This window comes from Phodopus roborovskii, unplaced genomic scaffold, assembly GCF_943737965.1.
Source record: "Phodopus roborovskii unplaced genomic scaffold, PHOROB, whole genome shotgun sequence".
NCBI classification, from domain to species: Eukaryota; Metazoa; Chordata; class Mammalia; order Rodentia; family Cricetidae; genus Phodopus; species Phodopus roborovskii.
This window is the reverse complement of record NW_026126585.1, coordinates 10,277,646-10,302,500: the sequence shown is the minus strand read 5'-3', so window position 1 is coordinate 10,302,500 and position 24,855 is coordinate 10,277,646. Positions and strand designations below refer to the sequence as shown.

The 24,855-nt window shown below is 44.8% G+C and overlaps 1 protein-coding gene across 1 annotated transcript in view; it reads right to left on the bottom strand.

Moving 5' to 3' along the window:
* Nucleotides 1-8,075, bottom strand: part of Gpr39 (G protein-coupled receptor 39) — a 185,221-nt gene extending 177,146 nt beyond the window's left edge. Inside the window, exon 1 of the mRNA XM_051203987.1 lies at nt 6,858-8,075. Coding sequence (XP_051059944.1) covers nt 6,858-7,713 — 856 coding nt within the window. The 5' untranslated portion in view covers nt 7,714-8,075. The remainder of the gene's footprint in view (nt 1-6,857) is intronic.
* Between the last annotated feature and the right edge of the window lie 16,780 nt (nt 8,076-24,855).

Genomic DNA, 24,855 nt, shown 5'->3' with positions numbered 1-24,855 from the left:
GTCTGTGTTTGTGTGAAGACAACTTGTAGGAGTCAGTCAGTTCTGACTTAATACCATGTGGATTCCAATAATTGAACTCAGATTAGTCAGTCTTGGCAGCAAGCTCCTTTACCCACTGAGCTACCTCACCCTCCACGGCCTCTTATGAACCTCAAAGGAGCCAGGTCCTCTTGAAAGAGGGAATTTTTGATCAGATTAAGCAAAACATGTTTGAAGAATAGTAAACTCCATAGATAGCACTGCAGGGTAACACGGGACTTTAGTTCTGTATCACTTAAACCTTTCTCAGTGCTGAAATAGCACCTGGAAAGAAGCAACCTAAGGGAGCTTGGGTTTTATTCTGCCTCACAGTTTGAGAACGCACGGTCCATGGAGGCAAGAAGGCAGGGCAGTGGGAATGTGAGGCAGCTGGTCACACTGGATCCAGTCAGGAAGCAGAGATAATTGTCAGTGATTAACTTGCTGTCTCCTTTTTTCTTCAGTCCAGGACCTCAGCCCCCATGGAATATTGGCACTCACATTTAGGATGGTGTTTCCAACTCCATTAACTCAGTGTAGAAAATCCTTCACAGACAACTTGCCCAGAGGTTTGTTTCCTAGATGATCTTGTCAGGTTGGCAATGGAGACCAACCAAGACAGAGCAAATAACCTGTAGGGGCCAGGGGATCTACTGAAGGACTCAAAGTGGAGTAAGATATCCAGAACTAAAGGGTGTGGCCAACCTTTTCTGTAAAACTCAGCTTGCAAGGAGTTGAAGTTGGAGAGTCAACTGGCTGGGGAGATAGCAGAAGGAAAAGGCAAGGATGGAATGCGGCTCACTTGGTAGGGTGATGGGCTAGCAGGCATGAAGCCTCGGATTCCTGTCCTTCCACTGCATAAACTGGACGTGATGGTGCACATCTGTAATCCCAGTTCTTGGGTGATGGGAGCAGGAGGATCAGAAGTTTGAGGTCATCCTTGGCTACAAAGTTAGTTCCAGGCTAGCTTGGACAACATGAGACCCTGTGTAAGCAAATGAAAAGGACATTGGAGAGGGCTCCAGAGCCAGAAGCACTGGCTGCTCTTCCAGGGGATCTAAATTTGATTACCTGAACCCACAGGGAAGTTCACAACCATCCGTAACTCCAGCTCTAGGGGATCCAACTCACCCCGTTTGGCCTCTGGGGCACTGCACACATATTGTGCACATATATGTATGTATGTATGTATGTATGTATGTATGTATATATTTTTTCAGGTAAAATACTCATACACATAACTTTTGTTTGTTTGTTTTCAAGGCAGGGTCTCTGGCTGTCTTAGAATTTACTACGTAAACCAAGCCAGCTTCGAACTCATGGAGGTCTGCCTACCTTGGCCTCACAAGTGCTGCAATTAAAGACATGTGCCACTACACCCAGACAGGAAAAAAAAAGTTTTTTAATCTACAAACGAAAAAGAAAGGAGACAGAGAGAGAGAGAGAGAGAGAGAGAGAGAGAGAGAGAGGGTAGCAACAGCTGGTAGTGGTAGATCAGAGGTCGTTGTCCATAGGTAGGACAAGACTCTTGACTTCCAATTTAATATTCTCCTCATGTGTTGTCTCCTCACAAACAGGTTTTACTCAATATAGCTTGGACATTAATAAGCTGGATGCTTTGCTCAACCGAGGCACCTACACCCTGATTATTCTCTGGTAGCCCCCATGAAGCACACAACAAAGACAGATGAACAGGCATGCTAATGAATGGGGCCCAAGATTCCAATACTCCCCTCCTCAAATGCTGTGCGTGTCTCCGACAGAGGAATGAAATCTCCGAGAGACAGCCTGATTATACAAATAAAGCAGCATTATTGTATTTGTCTACCAGGCTGATCGCAGGAAATTTGCAATTTATGATGGATTTCACAAATAGAGAAAATAAACAGGAGATATCATTTATTATAGCCACATCTATATCAAAAAAGGAAAGGAGAGAGAGTGGCAATAATCTGAATACTTGAGGTAAAACTTTCTCCTGGTACATTCAAGCATTTGAATCAAAATACTATCTTATGCTAAGAAGTTACTAATTTAATTTTGATGCTATTTCCTGAGAGATGGGGTTGATAGATCGTTGTACACTGGAGAAAATATCTTTGCTTAGAAAATTAAACTAGTAAAGAAAACAACCATTAAAATGTTCCTATAGTGAGCTATGGATCTTGTTCAGTTGATGAAGACCTTGCTCAGAATGCAGGAAGCCCTAGATTCCATTCCAGCACTACAAACTTTGAGCATCTTAGGGCACAGCTGTAATCCCACAACTTGGAAGGTAGAATCTTAAGAGCATCTTCAGCTATTTAGTGAGTTCAAGGTCAGCCTGTGCTACTTGAGTCCCTGTAGCAAATAGAAGCTAACTAGAGGCTAGAGAGATGGTCCAGTGGTTAAGAGCACTGGCTACTCTTGCAGAGGACCCAAGTTTAGGTCCTAATTCCTATATAAACTGATTTACAACTGCCTGTCATTTCAATTCCCAGGCATCTGATGTCCTCTTATGCCCTCACTGGGCACATGTAAACACACACACACACACACACACACACACACACACACACACACACTAAATAAATAAATATTTTAACAAATATACTACAGACAAGCTTTTTCCAGAGGACTTCCTTTGTGTTTTTCCCTCCAGACCACTTTTGCTGAAGTTCCTGCTATGGGGCTATATTTGTCAATGTTCTGCTCCTTCATGATTACATAGTCTAAGTCAGACAGACAGACTCTCGTTGTCATTAGTGGCTGGACACATTTGATTCATGGGTTTCTTTGGTTCCCTTTCATTCATTTCATGGAATTCTGTAACACAGTTTAAAGCTCAATTTCTGTGCTCTAATGTGCCCTGAGGGTTACACAGAAGTTGCTGCCTTGAAAGGTTTCTGGAGTGCCACAAAAATTATATCTATTTGCATTTTAAATGTATTAATTTTGATGTGGATGTGTGCTTGCCTACATCTAAGTGCCCCGTGTGAATGCTCCATGAATGTCCACACACACACACATCACACACAGATGGGAAGAAGAGGGGGAGGGAGGGAGAGAGGGAAGAAGGAAGGAAGGAAGGGAACAGGAGAGAGGAGATGAGCAGTAGAGAGACAGACAAAGATTTGGAGAAATATGCATTTCTGCATTATTCAAGTTTGTCCTGAAAATTGCTTGCGACCCTAGTAGGCATCTCAGAACTGTTTCCTTTCCTGGACTCACATTTGTTCTCATTGCTCATCAGCCCAGCACCTCAATACAGGCGGAATACAGGCGTGGGGGTAACCACAAAAATATGCAGAAAAGAAAAATTAACAGTTACTACAAAAGCTTCCTCATCTTGCTTGGGTTTATGAATTTTGGCTCCATTATACAGAAGTTAGAATTTTTAACAATGACAAGGGAACCCTTAATTGATTCTTTATTGCTTCGAGTGCTCCAAAGACACATTGTGTTTTGTCGTCATTTACATTTCATATTAAATTCCAAATATGTTTGAATTGAGCAAATATTTATTTTCATTTGATCCATCTGTTATATGAAGTACTAAAAAGACAGCTAAATCACTATATTAAATTCAGTGGTTTGTAAACAATTTATATGTTCATTTGCTCTGGGTTAAAAAATGCCCCAAAGCACAAGTTTATGAAACCCACAAAGCAAATTGCATCGTATTAATCCAATGGACGTAAGCCATGGTTTCCTCCTCTTCGCTCCATTAATTTACTCCCTAACTTGAGTTAATTAGTGAGGTTCCTATTTTTAAAAGTTCTTTGAAATGCACTGGGGAGGGGTGGCAGCATTTCCAAGTACTGCATTGAAAACCTGCCACAGAGAAGATGGGCTAAATACCAATGGCAAATTTCTCCAGCTCTCATCACACACTGAGTACCTGATTGCCAGTCATCAGTGTCTTTGCTGGGAGCCAGTAGGTGATTAATACACAGTTATTATAAAGAATAAGGAGAAGTCTAGAAGGGAAGGAGAGAAGAGCGAGGAAGAACTCATTTGCAGCAATTACTGCTGTGAGAAATGATCTCCAAGGGGCTGTCAATCTTCAAATAGAAGTCTGGGGTATTATGACCACATCCACCAAGTAGAGGCTAACATTCATCTTAACCCCTACTGGGAAAAGAACTGTAACCGAAAAATACAACAAAAACAGAGACGTAGGTACTATGGAGATGGCTTAGTGGTTAAGAGAATTTGCTGCCCTTCCACAGGACACAAGTTCAGTTCCCAGCACCCATAATGGGGTTTCACACATATCTGTAACACCAGCTCCAGTGACCCAACACCCTCTTCTGGTCTCTTTGAGCACCTGCATGCACAAACATGCATTCACACACAGAGAAAAATAAGAAAATAAAAATAAACTATAGTTTAAGAGAGGAGGATTTACAAGGGGGGGAAAGTTTCTCATCAAGTTTTCAAGAAAGCAAACACAGTTTCTTTTCCTCCTGGGATATTTTAATCAACAGACGGTAGACGACAGAGATTGTATTGGCTTTGGTGTCCTTGTCATGTCCCAGGTCACGTTACAGCCCAGAACACTTGTCAGCCAACTGAGGTTATTCCTTCCTTGCCTATACCCTGTCTTAGAACATTTTTCCTCCACCAGGACTGTGAAAGTCTGGGCCAGACCCTCCTAGCTATGAGGCGGGCCTTGTAGATGCTGTTGTTTGTGTGTTTTTTAAACAGGGTGTCTTATGTGCCAGGCTAGGCTTAACTGAGGATAAGTGTGAACTTTTGATCTTCCAGCTTCTAACTCCAGAGTTCTGGGGATGCAAGCATGCACCTTCACTCCTGGTTTTATGGGGTGCTGGAGACATGCTCAGGACTCTACCAACTGAGCTACCTCCCAGCCCATATTTTAAGCCTCAAATTCCTCCTCTATAAAATGGTAGCATATGTGGCCCAGCACAGTTATGGTAGGAGAAGGATGGAGGAAAGAACATTAAAATTACTATATGAAAGAAGGGCTACAAGCAAGGCACAGAGCATACACAGTATACAAATGTAGATAAGGTGAGCATCGGGTAAATGACCCACGGAAGATCACAGCTCCAGAGACCCAGGGCCACAGAGATTCTAACCTTCTTTCTTTCCCAACTCTCTGGCCTGTTTCCTTGCTTGGAGGATGACCTCTTTCGCAATAAACTGTCTATGTTCATGCCACAATCCAAATGTCCTTGATCCAATTGCTTCTTCCAGGATACAAGAATCCAGACATCTCAGCTGGTGTCTGGGGGACCCCTTCAATGCTGGTAACAGCCCTGGATGCCAGATGGCCACCCAAATTATGCAAGCCAGTGTCTTATCATTTTCTACACACTTAGATTAAAACCAAGTCCGCAGCTGACCTACCCTCAGCCAAAGGCAGGGCTGACCCTTACCCAAGTACCTCCCAGTTTCACCCCTGCCTGAACCCCAGCACTGGAGCTGACTACTCAAGTTTCTGACACCCAAACAACCCCAGTATTGATTTCTCTCAGGATAGCACACTGAAAAGCGGAAAAGAAGAGAAAAATGTTGGGAATCTTAACTCTCCCTTGGCCCAGCTCCCACTCACATACCTATGACGGCACCTTTTCCTTGTTTCTGCTGAAAAAAAATATTTTTTAACTCTTTGGTGACACAAATACTCAGATATCTGAGCTAAGCCCAGGATCCCAGAGAGGATAGCAATAAAACCCTTCTTCTGATTTTTGTTCTGTTTTAGTCTTTTAAGGTTTTTTTTTAATTATTATTCATATGTGTGTGTGTGTGTCTATGTGAGGGTTGGTGAATGTTAGGCAAAGATCACCCAGAAGAGGCCATCACGGCTCCAGGAGCTGGAGTTACACGTTGTTGGACAAGAGCGTTGGAAATCTAACTGAAGGCCTCTGGAAGAGCAGTACATTCTCTTAACTGCTCAGTCATCTCTCCAGCCCTTAACTTCACTTGTTTGTTTTGCTTTGTTTTTGTTCCCGGGTCTCGTGGAGCCCAGGATAGCCTCAAACTCATTGTGTAGCAAAGGATGACCTTAAACTTGTAACGGTATGAGAACGGTATGTCACACCAAGCTTGTGTAATACTAATGATGGCTCTTGGGGCTTCCTGCAGGATAGGCAAGCATTCCCACCAGCAGAGCCACATCTCTAGCATCTAAAGACACCGGAAGGCATCCGGGTGTTCCTTATCACTGGCCCCATAGAAATAGTTCCCTTAAATCCAGAGAAGGTCCCCAATTGGAAACACTTATATCACCACCATGTTTGGGACACAAACAGCTTTCTCTGTACCAGAATTGGAGGTATTAAGAAATTTTGAGGCCAGGTCGCTTTCCAGGGATGCACAGAACCATGGCCCCAAGTGGGCAGAACTCATGCACATGGCAGGGTGAGCATATCAGAGCATGTTTCTTAAGACTTGCAGATCACTCCTGCCACAAATGATGAGAGCCAGTGTCCCTGACAAGTAAGCCTCTACCGAGGAGGAGGAAAAAAATAGGGACAAAATTTCCCTGCCTGATCAAGGCTCTCTCTAGTCCAAGGAACCAGAAATAAGAGTCACTCTCTTTATCTCTGAAGAGCATGTCCCTTTTCAAATGACTCTCGCCTGTCCTGGGTGACTTAATTTGTTTCTCTTATCTCCCAGTATTTTCATCCAAGATACTTTGTTCATAGCCTGAAGTCACAGAAATGATGTACCAGACCTTCCAATGTCACAGACCCCAGATTTTCTAAACACAAAGAAGAGACACGCACCCGGGCAGAGCACCAGGGCAGTTACCCCTCTTGACCCTCAGTGAACTCAGGTTTTCACTTCTCAGGCCAGAAGTCCCAGGATCCCTTGCCACCCGGACTCACTCAGGAAAATGATGGTCTGTCTTCTCGCCGTCCGGCTTTCCTCACTCTCCGACTTCCTCAGCTGCACTTGTGGCCCGGACCCTGCCAGAGTGCCCCGCTTGCTCCTCATAAGCACTTTCATCATATTCCAACACATGAAAGCCACAGACACCAGGACCACCAAGTAAACCGCGAAGGCCCCAAAGATGCTGGACTGGAAGACAGTCCAGCGGCTGGAGAGGTTTGTACAGATGGACATATTGGAAGTATCAGGTTGCTCGTGGTGGCGGGTGCGAGAGAGGTTGCAGTTGAGTCCTCTGTGGGTAGGCACAGACACCAGGGGATACTCGATACCCATGGCAAAGAGTAAGGGCAGCGCCACCAGGGCGGAGGTGACCCATACAAAGCCGATCAGCAGTTTCACCTGGCGAGGTCCAGACACGGCCTTATACCTGAAGGGGTGACAAATGGCAACATAGCGCTCAAAGCTGAGGGTCAGCACGTGCAGCAACGTGGCGTAGCTGCATGCTTCAAAGAGGAACGTGTGGAGCTTACAGGACAGCGCGGAGCTGGGTGTGGTCAGAGGGTTCCAAATGATGCTGTAGAACTCCATGGGCATGCCAATCAAAAAGACCAAGATATCTGAGCAAGCCAAACTGACCATGTGATCTGTCACCTCCTTCTGCAAATAGCCCTTTTTCTGCAATACCTGTGTAACCCGGATGGTGACGCTGTTGCCCAAGATGCCCACCACGAAGATGATCAGGTACACCAAGATGAGGGTGATTTTGATCCAAGTGGCCACCTCAAACTCGGCGACATGGCTGTGATCGATGACTCGGGAGCAGGCATTGCTGGAGATACTGGATGGAGCCATGAGGGAGAGCCAGGCTACCAGGTCCCCAAAGGTCTTCCCTTCCTCTGCCCAGAGGAATCCAGCAACTCACCAGCGTGGGCGCAGCACTTTCCGTCACTGGGGCCGGCTGGCCAAGAGTGACTTAGTTTCTGGGCTTTCTCATTGAAACTTCCTGTAATAAATCACCATAGGATCCCTGGCGGTGCCTGTGGGATTTAAAGATAGCTGCTCCCGAGTGAGGCAGGACCAGACAGGGGAAGGAGGCTCTGACCTCCCTACCCAATTCAGAGCAAGGCCCGCAGTACTTTGCCTTGCTGTGGTTCCTCCTCTCCCTCCCAGGTCCCTGGCACTGGCCTCCCCGTGGCCTTGTAGGAGGGAAGCAGAGAGGTCAATCATTAACCACAGCTCTTTCTGCTCAGCAGCCTGCTGCAGGACCGGCCCAGCCGTGGGTCTGACTCAACACAGAGATTGTGGCAGGAAAAGGAACAGCCACACCTCCCTCCTCTCCCTTGCAGAAGCCTCCAGGCCAGCCTTTGAGGGTTTTTTTTTTTTTTTTTTTTTTTTTTTTTGGAGGGGGAGGGGGACTGGCCAGCCTGCAGAATAGGTGTGGCACCTGGGAAGATGGAGGATGATGCTGGGAAACTGGAGGACGATGCTCCTGGTCTTGGAGTGTGAGACAAACTTAAGAGTCATCAGACCGGGTTCCCACTGTTTCAAGTCACTGAGATGCCTTGCCTTGTAGGACTAGTTTGGCTGTGGCTTGCCCTGCATGGCAGAGGAACAAGCTCTCTCCCAGTAGTGCCCAGATTATGGGATACCCAGGTATTTGCGATGAATTACTGCCTTGAAGTCAGCAGCCACCAGGCTAATAAGATCCCTTTTGATGCCTGGCTTGGCTCCAAGCTTCCTACTGTCTTGCACAGTACGCTGGCTGCCTAGCCATCCTGGCCAGGGACCCTAAGAAGCGTGTGCCTTGTCATGGAGCCCCTCTCTCCCCCACAGGCAGAACTCACCAGCAATTGAGAATGCACAGGGATAGGAAAGACACCTGTTTCAAATACCAGGCTACTGAACCACATCCTCAACGGGAAGCTGGTTCCCAAACTCAAGGAGCAGAGCAGGTCATAGAGGTTCACTGCTTAAAACGGTAGGGATATTATTAGAGGCAGTTTCAGCCTCCCAGAGTTAGACATTTTATCTCGAACTCTAAATCAAAAATGAGAGCGGGAACAAAACAGAGTGGGCAGCCCTGTCCTTTGAGAGACACCCTACAGTCAAAATGCATGCAGACATTGCTAGCGGGTGTGGGGGTGGGGTGTGGGCTGGGGGAGAGCTCACCTTAGCCAAGCACTACTGTCTGAGAAAAGAGATCTATTTTAGTCCCTGCCCATCTTGACAACAGCCATTCCTTGTCTCCATCACTGTGCCTGGGCCAACATTTTAAAGACAGTAGATAGACTGAGTCCCCTTCAGCCATAAAAAAGTGAATTCTGAAAATAGAGCTTCACTTTGTTGGGTTTTGTCTTGCTTTTTTTTTTTTTTTTTTTTTTTTTTTGAGAGAGAGAGAAGGTTTCATGTAGCCCAAGCTAGCCTCCACCTCCATGTAGGCCAGGATAACCTTGAACTCCTGATCCTTCTGCCTCCCCCTTTCAAGTGCTGGGATTACGTGCATGTACCGCCACTCTTGGTTTATGGCCTAAATTGGGACCCAGGGCTTCATGTATGCTAGGCAACGTTCTACTACCTGGGCCACATCCCCCGCCCTGTGTGTGAAATCTTAAGAAAAAGTACTATAAAAATAGTAACCTGAAAAGGGTAATTCCCAGAGACAAGCAGGGAACGGAAGTGAGACCCATGGGTGAACAAATCTAGATATCTAACCTAACTCAGGACTAGAGTTACTAGTACTTGCAGGCTCAATAAGATGTATACTAAATAAAAGTGAGCCATTGCCCATAGCCCGCCAGCCTCAGCCCAGTAGTCATCTATTGTGGGGATGCTATCTTCAGCATCCCTATCACAGTTGTTTTAGGCTTCCTATCTAGGTTGTCACTTTTTTGTCCTAGGGGTGAGGGTTGTCACAGAAGCCTTCTATGCCTCCCAATCAACTTTGAGACTTAAGTCATTAATGCCACTGCAAGGGAAGTTTCCTTGTCCTCTACAGTTAACAGGAACACGATGTCACTGGGAGTCTGACCGAGCTCTGGTGACTATATGAACAACACGAATTTATCTTTTTAAAAATCTTTTTTTGGGGGGGAGGGGTGTAGGCCACAAAGGTGAGGGGGGTAAGGCCTGGGAAGTAAGGGTGATTGGAGTGTATTATGTGAAATTCCCAAATAAACAATAAAAATATTATGTGTAAAAAAATGTAAAAGAGAAGAAAAGCTGGGTGGTGGCATACGCCTTTGATCCCAGCACTCTAGAGGCAGAGGCAGATGGATCCCTGAGTTCAAGACCAGCCTGGTCTACAGAGTGATTTCCAGACGAGCCAGGGCTACACAGAGAAACCCTGTCTCAAAAGAAAGGAAGGAGGAAAGGAAGGAGGGGGGAGGGAAAAAGGAAAGAAGGAGAGAGGGAGGGAGGGAGGGAGGGAGGGAGGGAGGGAGGGAGGGAGGAAGGACACTAAGCTACTACAGATGTAACACACACAAAGTCTGGAGGAAACAAGCAAACAGGACACTTTGCTCATAGTCACCGTTTTACTGTGTGATTTAGCTTGCTTCATGGTGCTATGTTAAAACACTCCAGCTGAAAGCAATTTGAGGTGGAAGGGGTTTGTTTGGTTTACACTACCAGGTCAGTCATTGAGGGGAAAGTCAGGGTGGAAAGTGAAGCAGAAAACATGCATGAAGAATGCTATTTGCTAACCATGCTCCCATTCTGCTAGCTCTCTCATACAACCTACGACTACCTGTCTAGGGATGGTCCCACTCAAACTGGACTGGATGGCCACATTGTGGGAGAATGAAACTGAACCCATATTGAGCACCTAGGCCCCCAAAATCAACTCCAGGTGGACCAAAGACCTCCACGTGAAAACAAAACGCTGACTTACTAGAAGAAAGCAGACATTGGTGCAAGAAAGGTTATGCTGAAAATAAATCTTTTACTCATGAATTGAGGCCAACACCTGACAGATGGGACCTCAGGCAATTGAAAGGTTTCTGTGCACCCAAGAAAATGATGAAGTGAAGAAGAATCCCCCAGAGTGAGGGAGAATCTTTGCCATCTATGCATCCAATAGAAGATTGTTATCCAAAATCTACAAAGAACTCAAAAATAATCTAGAAAACAAGTGACTGAATTAAAAAGTGGGGTATGTAGCTGAACAGAGTAACCAAAGAAAGAAAGAAAGAAAGAAAGAAAGAAAGAAAGAAAGAAAGAAAGAAAGAAAGGAAGGAAGGAAGGAAGGATACACACACACACACACACATCTTTAAAGTGTTCAGCATCCTTAGCAATTAGAGAAAAGCAAACTAAAACTGTTTCATATTACCCCTGTCAGAATGAGTAAGATCAAGAAAACAAACAACAAATGCTAGAAAGAATTCTGGGAAAGGGGAATCTTCATCCACTACTATTGGGTACTGAGAGCCAAATTTCGGTCCTCTGCAAGGGCAGCAATCACTCTTAACTGTTGAGCCATTTTTCCAGGCTCATGATTCATGTTTTTGCTCTGTTTATTATCTTTACAATTTTGCAAAGTAGATAGAATAGTCCCCAGTTTACAGATGAGAAAATTGAGGAGTAGAGGATTAAATGGCCTACCAGACAACTCCAAGGCATTACTCAGGCCTTGCCACCTAAGTGCTTTCCACACTATGGCTCCTTCTCCCTATAGCCACTGGAACAGTGGATTCTTGGGAAAGGTAGGCCTTTGTTCCACTGCCCCAGTCTGTAGCTACTTAATGCCCGTCATCCTCTGCTTTGGTGTGATAATCTGGTTTGTTCTGCTAAGACAAGATTCCATTATTGCCCGATTATTTTCAGCAAATTTTTCTTTGCCAACATGAGAAGACAAATTACAAATGCATAGCCAAAGCGAAGACCAAACTAATTGAAATTCTTCCCTAACAGTAAAGATGAAAAAAAAATTTTTTTTTCTTGAACAAAGATCTAGGGGAACGAAACGTGTATTTCAGCTTTGCTTTTCCTAATGCCAATTTAAAAAACAAAAATCTTTTCAGGGACCTCTCACTTGTTGAGGACACACTTGTGTGGCTGGCCAGGGATTATGCAATCTAGATATTTTATTATATTACATAGAGGGCAAAGTGGGGTCAAAATGAGAGAAACGAAGACCTTTGGGCGTAGTTAATGAAGTGTTGGCCTCACGAGCATGAAGATTTGAACTTGGATCCCCAGAATCCACGACAAAGCCAGGTGTGGTGATGCATGCCTGGAATCCAGCACTGGAAAGACAGATGCAGAAGTGTCCCTGAGGCTCAGTAACAGCCAATGAGCCTAAACAGAAAGGCCCGGGTTCCGTGAAATACCTTATCTCAAAGAGTAAAGTGGAAGGCTGGAGGGACAGCGTAGACATTACGAGCACTGTTGTTCTGTTGCTATAATTCTTACCTAAGAAACACAAACACTAGACTCAGCGCCCACGTGGATTCATTGATAGAGGGGAGAGAAAGGGCGGTAGCTGGTGGCCAACCGAAAGCAGGGGGAGAGAGAGAGAAAATAGAGGAAGAGAGAGAGCAAGAGAGAAAGCAAGAAAGAGAGGCATGCTTGGCGTACTTGCTTTAAAAGGGAAACTTGTGCATGCATAACTGAGTCCCCTGCGCAGCCAGGTAAAGCTTGAGCAGCCAGGTAAGTCATGAGGTAGATAAGACATGGCCATGAGCATCCCACCCATCATCGGGGGCGGGGTCAGCAGACTGCTGGTTCCCAACAAGCACTGTCTGCTTTTGCAGAGGACTGTGGTTCTGTTCCCACTGCCCACATTGGGCTCCTCAGAACAACCTGTCACTCTGGCTCCAGGGGATCCGCTACTTTCTTTCGGCCCCCATAGGCACCTGCGCTCATGGGCACAGAAACACACACCAAACACATAAATAGAACTAAAAATAAATGTAAGGTGGAGAGCAATAAAGACAGACATTTGACACTGGCCTCTGGCCTCTACACACATATGCATGCAAGCACAAACACACACACATAAACATACACACAGAGAGAGAGACACACACACACATACACACACATAGACAAAGAAAACTTGTCCATTGGTTTAAGTAGGGCATAGCTAATAAGCATTGTTTTTATTAGGGTACATCTCTCTTCCTCTGAACTCACGGCCAAGCAAGGAATCTCCCTATTATCTGGCAGATACTCCATTTCTTAGGAAACCTGAGTCCAGGGGCAGCCAACGGAAGGAACCTCTGCCACCTCCTGTCATTTCTGTGAATCTACAGAAATGTCATAGGCTCACATTATTGAGAACCCATTCTACCTGTGTTGCTCCCAGCAGAGAGACAGCAAACCTACACCTTAGCATTTCAGCTCTTCCAGACCCCAACAGCATGTCTATCCTGCAGCCCATGGGCTGCTTGCATCCCAGTAGAGCTCTGAACTTAGCCTAACATGTTCATAAATGATAATGACACAATGTAGTGTCAAGAGGTTAGACACCCCTATAAAGAAGCACAAAGCTCTAGGGCCTTGGCATTCTTATGTTAAAACATTCCAAGTAAAGGAGAAACTCTTTTCTTGCCTGACACAATATCTCCAGTACCCCAGGGAAGCAAACTTGTGCATCCCAGCCCTAAAATTGTCAAATGATATATATAGTATTTTCAGCCTTAATGGAAATTATACTCAAATCTTACTAGGGATCACCTGGATTTTGCTATTTGAGCATACACAAACCAGTTCAGGATTGCCTTGTGTCAGCATGCTGAGTCCTCTGAGGATGTGGGAGCAGATGAACTTGGAGCCCAGAGTCCTGGGTTTGAATCTGGTCCTGACCACTCACCTAGCCTCTGGGTGCCTTGGTTTCCTTCTTTGGGACCAAAAGACAATAACAGCGCTCATCCCCTGCCCTTAGCAGGAGGATTGGATGACTTCTTATTAAAAAGTACCTAGCAGGGTGATTAAGAGCACTTGCTGTTCTTGAAGAGGTCCTGAGTTCAGTTCCCAGAACCTATGACAAGCAGCTCATGGTCACTTGTAATCCAACTCCATGGTGAAGCATTAATCTAACTATTCTTTATCAATGAGAACCTGAATGATCAGAGAAGCAGTAGGAAAGACCAGTGACTTTCTCTTTCCTTTCTCAATCCAAAAGGACAGAGAATCTTTCTAAGTACCACCCCCGCACACACTACTTTCCATGTCTCTCTATATATCCTCACTCTTCCAAAGCCTCTACGGCTAAATTTAGTCTGCAAGTAGCTATCTGATTCAAAGTAAACTTTATTGACAGACTTGGGAGTATCAGAATGGGATCAAAATATCCCACAGTATCCTTTTCTGACCTCTGCTGGCACAACAATTATATACACATGTCCACGTAAACAGACATACAAATTTATAATTAATATAATAACAAGCACAATAAATTAGTTTTTAAAATACCTGGCAATACTATACATACATGCATGCATGCATGCATGCATACATACATACATACATACATACATACATACACACATATATACATATATATTTGGTTTCCATTTCAAGAAAGCATTTTATTCTTTGACAATTTTTAACTTGAATATAATATATTTTGATTATATCCAACCCTACTCACCCTTCCCCCTCAGCCAGCCTTCTCTCACATTACTGCACTTCTACTAAATCCAATTCATGCTCTCCATACACACATGATGGGGGCTAACTACTCAAACAGTCCACCAGCGACCACACGCACAGAGAATAATACCTTCTCCCACCCCAGCAGCCAGTAGCGCCTCAGTTAGGGGTGGGGCCTCGCTAACCTTTCTCCCATACGTATTGGAATGTTGACTGACTTGATCTTAGGCTGGTCTTGTGCAAGTAACTGAACAATAGCAACCGTGAGTTCATGGCTTCAAAGGCCAGGTCGTGCCCAGAAGGTAGCATTTAGTGGCACTCCCTCCCCATTCTCTGGCTCTTAGATTCTTTCCATGGCATCTTCCTAGGTGTTCCCTTGAGCCTGTAGATCGTTGATGGTGATCTTCTATTCAGGAATGATAACTCAACGATCACTTTTTCTCAGCACTTTGACCAGTTATAAGTTGTTGTCATTTTTGTTTCAAGATTTATCCTCTTGGATTCTCCCTCAGCCTAGATGCATGAGGAAGGGCCCAGGCCCTGCCCCAAATGATATGACAGACTTTGAAGATTCCCCATGGAAGACCTCCCCCTCCCTGGGGAGCAGAAAGGGGATGAGCTGGGGTTTGGTAGGGGTGATAGGGAAGGATGGGAGGGTGAGGGAACTGGGATTGACATGTAAGACAACCTTGTTTCAAATTTAAATTAAAAAAAAGAAAAAATGTATCCTCTTTTTAAAAAAAGTGTGTGTGTGTGTGTGTGTGTACATGTGAATACAGATGCCCACTGAATCAAGAAGAGGACTTTAGATCCCCTGAAGCTGGAATTACAGTTAGTTGTGAGGCTCCCAAATTGGGTACTGGGAACTCAGGTCTTTCGCAAGAATGTGCACATTCCTAACTACTGAGCCATCATTAACTATCCGGCACGGTAGCAGTAACATAGTAATTTCCCTAAAGGGTTTATTTGTAAGTCAAGGCAGAAGCATGTAAATTGATAGACAGCATAAAACAAAAGTTGCTAATATAGAAAACAAACCTGTTTGTAATAGCATTAGAAAGCATGAAATAGAGCTGAAGAGATGGTTCAGTTGATAGAGTGCTTGCCTTACGAGGATGAGGACCTGTGTTCAATCCCCAGCAACCCCAGTATAAAGTCGGGTGTGGGACTGGAGTGACCCATCAGAAGTTAAAGGTGTATACTGATCTTGTAGAGGACCTCAGTTGGTTTCCAGTTCATGCACCAAGCATGTCACTACCACTGGGATTCCAGTCCCAGGGAATCCATCCTCTCTTCTGGCATAGGAGAGCACCTGCACTCATTTGCACATACAGAGTGGTGGCAGGGACAATCAGATCCCTGGAACTCACTGGCCAGCCAGACTAGCCTACTTGAAAAGTACCAGGAAAATGAGAGATTGCTATCTCAAAGCAAAAAGGATGGATGACAGCTAAGAAATAACTCGGCAGTTGACGCCCGGCCTTACACACATACATGAACATAGTCACAAGAAAAAAATGAAATGAAAATAAATGTAACCAGGAACTTGCACACTGAAAAACATCAAATATTGGTGAGAGAAACCAAAGACAAAACAAACAAATGGAAAGACAATCCCTGTTTGCAGACTGGAAGAGTTAAGTAAAAACCCCATTCTACCCAGAGCTGCACACAGAGTCAGCATATCCCCCATTGAAATTCTAATGGTGTACAGTCACAGAGATAGAAAAACATTTAAATTTTATATGGAAACCGCTGAAGACCTTGAATAGCCAAAAATCAATCACGACATGGGACAAAGCTAGGGCCACTGCAACTCCTGGTTTCAAATGATGTGAAAAGCTGTGGCAATTTAAACTGTCACTAAATTATTTATTCATTTATGTATTTATCTACTTATTTGTGTATGGGTACTAGAATACAAACCACACACACACACACACACACACACACACACACGATAGAGGGGTAGACACAGGCAACAAACAGACAGACCAGTTGAACAAAAGAAAGAAGGAAGAATCCAAAATAAAGCCAAGTAATTTTTGACAAGGCAACTCAGAAAACCCCATATAGAAAGGACAGTCTTTGAAGTAAATTGTATTAGTAAAACTGGATATCCTCACAGAAAGCACGCTACTGGAGCCTTGGTCTTTGACAATGCACAAAACTGAAACACATAGCTGGGAAATGGGAGACAACCCTGAAAGCTCCAGAATGCCTGAGTACATTTCCCCGCAACCACAATGGTTGACTCGTCTGAAACTCCAGCTCCAGGGGCTCCAACATCCTCTTCTGACATTGGAGACCACCTGCACACATGTAGCACACATGCACATATGCACGCAAATAAGCAAAACAAAACTAAATTAAAAAAAAAAATACAAGCTCGGAAAATAGAGATGTTGCTGGCAGCCACAGCAGCCTGACTGTCGTGCTCCGAGTCTCAGTGGTGGCTGTAGCCTTGGCCAGGGCCTGATCTCTCCCAAAAGTGAGCACTTCTGCTCCTCTCCTCCTGGCAGGCAGGGACCACGATTGGGATCATCGGGAATGGATCCTGGATGTACCTAGACAAACGGCTTAGCGGCCAGGTTCACAAAGGGCCAGGACGATCCTGAAAGTGCTGAGACAGCACTATGGTCCTGCACCCCGATAGGTGCAGTGGAAAGTGAGTGAGTAGATAGTGGAGTGATGGGAGAGAAAGAAGCGAGCAAACAGGGTGGTGGAGAAATGGAAGGGGGTCGTGCACTATGAAGTGAGGAGGAGCAGCGGATGCTAGAGCAGTTGCTGTTCTTGCTCCGGGGGAAAAGGTGAGTTACACGGCCCATCAACAGAGCCAGTAACAAACGCAAGTACTAGTGGGCCTATGCCCTCTTGCTTTAAGAAAACCGACCACTGTATGAGTTGTTGTGACTCACAGAGCTACATCCTAGCCCAGGAAGAAGAGCGGTGCCTCAAGAATGGAGACCCACAACTGACTGGACATGACCTACTGTGTTTACTGCTCATCGGTGACCTATCTGCCAGTCTGCCCTGAGACTGGACGACTCCATGCTGAATTACATTTTTATCATGCTGCATCTAACTTCAGCCAGAAATTCATTTCCTTTGGGAGCTTTGGGTTGGACAAACACCGGAAGACACCCGGAAGCCCTGCCCAACCGCATGGTCTGCCCACATCGTGGGCCAGTACAATGTGCAACTAGGGGGTGGGTAGATGAGAGAAACAGAAGCAGACGTGTGAACACTGGGAAGAGAGGTGGACCTGGAGACTCCAGGATGAAGAGGAACAGCCTGATGTTAGTAGCCTGGCAAGCCACCTGAGTCCATGGCGAAGTGTGTTCCATGTTGCTGCTGAAGGGCCATGTCTGGGTCCTGTAGCCATGCAGCAGCACGAGTCTGTGTTGATGTCCATGGTCCATGTTAGCACCAAATGTCACATGGATGTCCCTGGTGTCTGGACTGTCTCCTAGGACCACGCTTATATCCAAGTGTTACAGAATATTATTTTAAGATGTGTTGCGTTTGTTTATGTTCTGGAACACTTGTTTAATGACACAAAGATGTGTTGCATCCTTTCCTGCTGCATTTGTTTAACCCTGTGAGGCCGTGATACTTTGCCTGTCTAAACCCTGATTGGTCTAATAAAGAGCTGAACAGCCAATAATAGCAAGGCAGGAGAAAGCATAAGGAGAGCTGGCAGGCAGGGAGAATAAATGAGAGGAGAAATCTAAGAGAGGGAAGGAGGAGCAAGGAAAGGGAGAGGACATCGAGGCAGGCACGCAGCCACTCAGCCAACCATAGAGAAAGCACTAAAGAAAGGTGTAGAGAAATGGTGACAGATGAAAGACCAGAGGCAACAGGTAGGTGGGAAAAGTTAAGAAAAGCTGGCCAGAAATAAGGCAAGCTAAGGCCAGGCATTCTTAAGTAAGAATAAGCCTCAAGTATGAGTATTTGGGGGCAGGGCCCCCAAAAAGCCAAAAGAGAGAGAGAAAAAAAAAACCAACATCCAAGGGCTATACAGAGTTGGTCCTGCTCCCCACCCCAACCCCTACTGGCTGCAATACTGGGCAATCAGGCCCTATACCTTGCCCGCGCAGCACAGTAGGGCTAGCCCTGGTGGTGAAAGGGTTAGCGGGCCCTGAGGGTGTGAGAGTAGAAGACCTGGCCTGATCTGTAGTTTAGTAGCCTGGGAGAGGAAGAGACGCCTCTACTCAATGTTCTCCACCTGAAGCAGACAAGAGAGCTGGCTCTGCCTCTCACCAGCTGTAGCATTTGGAATAGCTGGCCTGCGCCTTGCCGGAGCAGCACAGTATAGCTGACTCGGCATGAGAATAAAATGACTAAACCTGCCCCTTGCTGCTTACAGCATTGGGTGAGCTAGCTGGGGCAGTGCTGGAGAGATTCACACCTGCATGTGAGGATGAGAGCCAGCTGACCCATTCAGCTACCACCTGGGTGTAGATCCAGGGCTATTCGTTGGCCTACCCCAACATCCACCCCGTCTGTGAACGGCTGGAACACATGAAAATGCTGGGCCCTGTAGATCCAAAGCTGCAGGATGTCCCCAACACAGGACAACAACAGCGTATCCAAGAGGAGCCCCAGTAAGGATCCAGTATTGAGCATGTAGCAGAAGCCCGCGGCCTTGAACCAGGCCCGGGATTCATTGCAGTGAATGTTTGCAAGTAGAGATGTATGGACTAAAGAGCAAACTATGAGACACACTACTGTTAATTTAAATTTGTGGGGGAGATTGCAAGAGCAGAGGGTATACATGAAGGGATGGGGGAAGAGCAGGATTGGGGTACATGATGTGAAATCCACAAAGAACCAGTAAAAAGTTGAAAAAGCACAAGCCCCCTACATAATTGTAAGAACCTGTAAGTCTCCTAGAAGAAGACATAGGAAGAAGTTGCCTATGCGGCAAAGGTGAACACAGGTAGGATTATAGAAAATGAAAGGACATGCCTTAGGTTAGGAGAGAATATTCTCAGGCCATAAAGCAAACCACAATCCCACAAATAGCCAGGCTTTAAAATGGGCAAAAAATCCTCCACTATCTGGAACCAAACAAGGGTGCCCACTCTCTCTACTTCTAAGTGTCCACTCATCTCTTTTATGGTTCCAAGGCTTACCAAGATAGCAATAAAGACCTACCACCATAGAAAGATTTTTAAGATGATTTACATTCTTCTCTGTTGTGTATGGATGTGGGTATGCACGTTCTACCGAGTGTGCGACGGTCAGAGGATAGCTTCGAGACTCAGTTCACACCTTCTACTTAGTTTGAAATAAGTTCTCTTTATCATTCGCCCACTGTGTATGCTAGGCTAACAGGCCTATGAGCTTCCGGGGATTCTCTGGTCTTCACCTCCATCCTCCCCCCCCCTCCCATGAGAGTGCCAGGATCACACATGCTCACACTATGCACCAGGCTTTCACATGGGTCCTGGGGATTCAAACTCAGGTACTCCGATGTGCATAACTACCTTTTTTTTTAAACCCACTAATATTACGGAATAATCCATTTGTACACTGTGAAGATATGGCTTTGCCAAGGTGCCTTTTGGTTAGTTTTTAATAAAAAACGGAGCAGCCATTAGCTGCGTGGGAGGTGTAGGCGGGACAGCCAGACACAGGATGCTGCGAAGGAAAAAGGAGAAGTAGACGGCCAAATGTGGTAGAAACAGGATGGGCAAATGGAGATGTGGTAATGAGTGCATGAAAAAGACCATAGCTCTTTAAAAATGGGTTAATTTAAGTTATAGAAACAAGTAAGACAAGCCTAAGCTAATGGTTGAGTGTTTATAATTATTAATAACTCTACATATCATTACTGGGGAGCTAGAGATCCCAATGAAAAGGTCAGGCTACAATTACATACTAAGCCATCCCTCTTCCTCTACTTTTAAAACCACCTACACTCTCTTGGAAAAATACTAGCAGTTTGACAAGTATGAGCCAACAAAGTCTCCCATGATTCTTCCTCGTGAGGAAGCACGATTTTTATACTCTCCTTTGTGCAAACACAGAACGCAACAAGGAACAAGGGAAAAAACCAAATCCCAAACTCAAGCAACAGCTTGTCCTCGACTTTATCTTCTAGACACAATCAGAGACAGCTATGTCCTCACGACTAACCCTTTACATGAATGGGAGGGAGACGCTGTGGAGATGACCTGACCGCATGTGTGGGGGAAACCAGTGGGGGCTCAAGTCTGAGTAGGAAAACTGTATTCAGCCTGGACTCAGGAAGTACTGGAAGACGAAATCAGCATTAGCTACTGTGTGCTGTTGTGCTTTCGGTGTGAAGTGTCCCCCATGGGCTCATGTGTTTGGACACATTTTAGAAGGTTGTGGAAGCTTTAGGAGGTGGAGTCACTCTGGAGGAAATGGATTTCTGGAGTCCAGTCTTGCGATTTTATGACCTGGTCTCATTTTCTGCTCACGCTGCTTTCTGACTGGAGATGCAATGTGGCCATGTGTTCTTCTACTCCTGCTATCACGTCTCATCCACTATGATGTGTCCCATTAAACTGTGAGGGAAAAAGTCCTTTGTTTAAATCGTATCAGCTATTTTGTCTTAACAAACCCACATACTGTGGTTTTGGTCTCTCTCTGAGCTGTTTGGTAATAAGCCTCAGCCTCCAGTCCATCTAGATGTGCTCTTGACTAGTTTGATGCTTGGAGTTGTCATGAATGCATCCCATCATCGGTCATCTTATGGCCACCTGCTCCAGAGCACTAGAATATGTGAGTTTGAACTAGGTAAGCGACAGGAGAGGAGCATGCCTGGGCTGGTCATGTTTGCTATCATTGCAGGATTCAGCAGGCAGGATGCCTGGGTTTATTTCAGTGTACTAAGGACATGAGTCCAAAGCCTCCATAACATGAAAACCTGTGATTCCAAAATGTGGTTGCTATCATTGGTACTCTCACGGGCTTGGTGAAAATAATGTGCCTGTGTGTAACCAAGACTGAGAGAGAATCAGAAACCACATGAACCATTCCTAAAGGAGAAAGAAAAACTTCTTTCCCCTCAAGATCCTCAAAATCCTGATGTCTTGTTTTCTTTAATTGTTAACTTTACACGCACATCCTAGAGTCATAGGAGAGGAAAGACTCTGTTGAGGAATTGCCTGGAAGAGATTGGCCTGTAGGCATGTCTATAGGGGGTTGTCTTAATTATGAATTGATGTAGGAGGGTTCAGCCACTGTGGGCACCATCCCTAGGTGAGTGGCCATGGGCTATATAAGGAAGCTAGCTGACTGTAGGCTTGAACAAGCCATTAGGCAGCATCCTTCGTGATTTCTGCTTCAGGTTCTTACCTTGAGTTCCTGCCCAAACTTCCATCAATGATGGATTGTGAACTGGAATTATAAGCCTAATAAACACTTTCATCTTATAAAATGAACTGAATCCTTCCCTCCCTTAAGTTGTTTTTGGTCAGTGTTTTTCTTCAGCAACAGAGAGGAAACTAGAATACTTTGTGCTTGATGCATGGAAGATGGAAAAGTGATGCTAAACACCCTTCTTTCCTTCCTTCCTCTCTTCCTCCCACCTTTCCTTCCATCCTTCTTTTCTTTCTTCTTTCATCTTATTTCAGGGGAATTTTGTTTTATTTTGTCTATATGTTTGAGACAGTCTTACTATGTAGCCTAGGCTGTCTTAGGACTATGTAGCCCAGATTGTCCTCAAGCTCACGGTCTTCTTGCCTCTCTCCAGAATGCTGGGATTGCAGGAATGAGCCACCAACACAACCACATTACCCTACTGGCTTGCTTCCTTTATGACAGACATTGTGAGATCCCTGAACTCTCATCAACTGCACATTTGCCCAGAGGCCACCACTCTGGAAAGAGGATGTAGTCCGATCTCATAACTGTCTATATCAGTCTACAGGTCTGTGAATGAACACCATCCAATGTCCAGACAGATGGACGAGCCTTAAGTTAATAGCTCCTGTCTTAGTTAGGGTCTTTATCACTGTGAAGAGACACCATGGCCATGGCAACTCTTATGAAGTAAAAACAGTCAATGGGTCTCTTACAGTTGCAGAGGTTTAGTCCATTATCATCATGGTGCAACATGGTAGCATACAGGCAGACATAGTGTTGGAGAAGTAGCCAAGTGTCCTCCATCTTGACTTGCAGGCAACAGGAAGTAGTCTGCCTCTTTGGTCGTGGTTTGATCATATATACCTTAAAACCCACCTCCACATATTTCCTCCAACAAGGCCACACTTCCTATTAGTGCCACTCTCTCTGGGGGCCATTTTCTTTCAGACCATCACAGCTCCCAGCCTTCACCCCTCCCCATATGATAAGAGACCAAAATAACCTGATCTGGCTGAGCCCTGTATGAATCCCAGATTCCGGAACAAAATAAATGTGTTCATGTTTTGAGGAAACAAATATTGGAGTGATTTTTATGTAGCCCTAACAACTGATTTCAACACTGTAGTCCAACAAGAGGGGCTTCTTGCTGAACTACAACTCTCTTGTATATTATATCCAGAAGGAAGGGTGTTCTGTCTAGATCATGAAATGCCCTGTCACTCTCCATGTATTCACTTTCTAATCATTCAGCAAACACTTATGAAATACCTTAGTATAGGACTGTTTCAAAGACATTCTCTTTGTTCCCCGGAATCTCGCTATCTAGAGCAGTGGTTCTCAACCTATGGAATGCTACCCCTTTGGGAGTCAAACAACCCTTTTACAGGGGTTAAGACCATCCTGCATATCAAATATTTTCATTATGATTCATAACAGTAACAAAATTACAGTTATAAAGTAGCAGCAAAAGTAATTTTATGGTTGGGGGGTCACCACAACATGAGAAACTATATTAAAGGATTACAGCATTAGGAAGGTTGAGAACCACTAATCTAGAGAGACATGAAAAATCACTGACCTGGTGTAATGGTATTAATAGAGGGGTCATGTCCAATTCCACGCACCCTTCCATCCTTTTGGAGATCCTACCTAGTCCGTAACATCTTTTCAGAACACTCCAAATCACACTCTCCCTCCAGTATCAGAACACTGGGTACCATGTAGAGTCATCCAGTGAGGGCTGAGTGTCCACATCTCTTCCCAACTCAATGTTCAGTGACTTTATCTCTCACCCTCTCCCTCCATAAACAATTTCAAAACATGGTTTCATCATGTAGTCTTGGCTGGCCTGAAACTTGCTATGTAGACCAGGATGGCTTCAAATTCACAGAAATCCTTGTGCCTCTGTCTCCCAAGACATCTGACCTACATTATTTCTTGAAATTGGTCACAGTAGGAGTATTTGCCACAGGGATTTGTAGGGCTACGCTAGAGCTTTTGGCCTCATCCCTTTTCTACTTGGAGTGCTATTTTCTAAATACTTTATCAGCATATGTAATTATGGATAACACTTTATGACATTTTCATACATGTACATGAAGCATTTTAATCATACTCACCCCGCATCACCCTCTCTTGTCCCTTCCACGCCCTCTGATCCTTGTCTTCTACTTTCAGGTTTCTGGTTTTGTTTCGCTTTTTGTAAATCAATAAGTTTAATTAGGATTGCTTGCAGGAGCATTAGTGACCTTCCCGGTGGTTACACCACTGAAGAAAATGTCTCTCCCACCCCATCCTCCATTCAGTGCACATCGATCCTCAGGAAGGGGAGGGTGGGTGAGGCCTTACCAGTCCCACCGCTCAGAAACCATGCAGACTGAGATCTTAAACATTTTTTAGAAGTACTATTCACCTGGTACCTATAAAGGGCTAATTATGAGGTAGTTGATGTCTTCATCAAAAAATAAAATAGTCAATTGGTGAGTCCTTCTCTCTTTGCGTTTCTTGCTCGCCTGTATTCCTTTTAGCAAAAGTGTGCTGAAGCATAGACTTCCTGCCCTGCCCCCCACCAACAACAACAACCACGTTAGTATGTGCATTGCTGCTGTCCTTGTTCAGCTCATGCCTATGCATTCATGCTGATGAGACTTTAGGGATGTATAATATAGCTTCTGAGTTTACTAGGAGACACAATCTCACAGCGAACTCCAATTGATTATCCAATACCAAATCATCAGTCCTGAAACACTCATGCAAGTAACAGTATATAGTCTGAGCTGGTTACATTTAGGAATGTGCGTGTGTGTGTGTGTGTGTGTGTGTGTGTGTGTGTATACATATATGTATGAAACAACAATTAATAAAAAAAGAGACCATACATTTGGAAGAGAGCAAGGACTGTGTGGGAAGAAGGAAAGGGAAGGGAGAAATTATGCCATTATATTCATCTCAGAAAATAATTTTAAATGAAAATTATTCAAATATACTATCACCAATAAAGATAGAGATCACAAAATGAAAAATGAAATAATAGAAAAATATTCTCACCACAAAAAT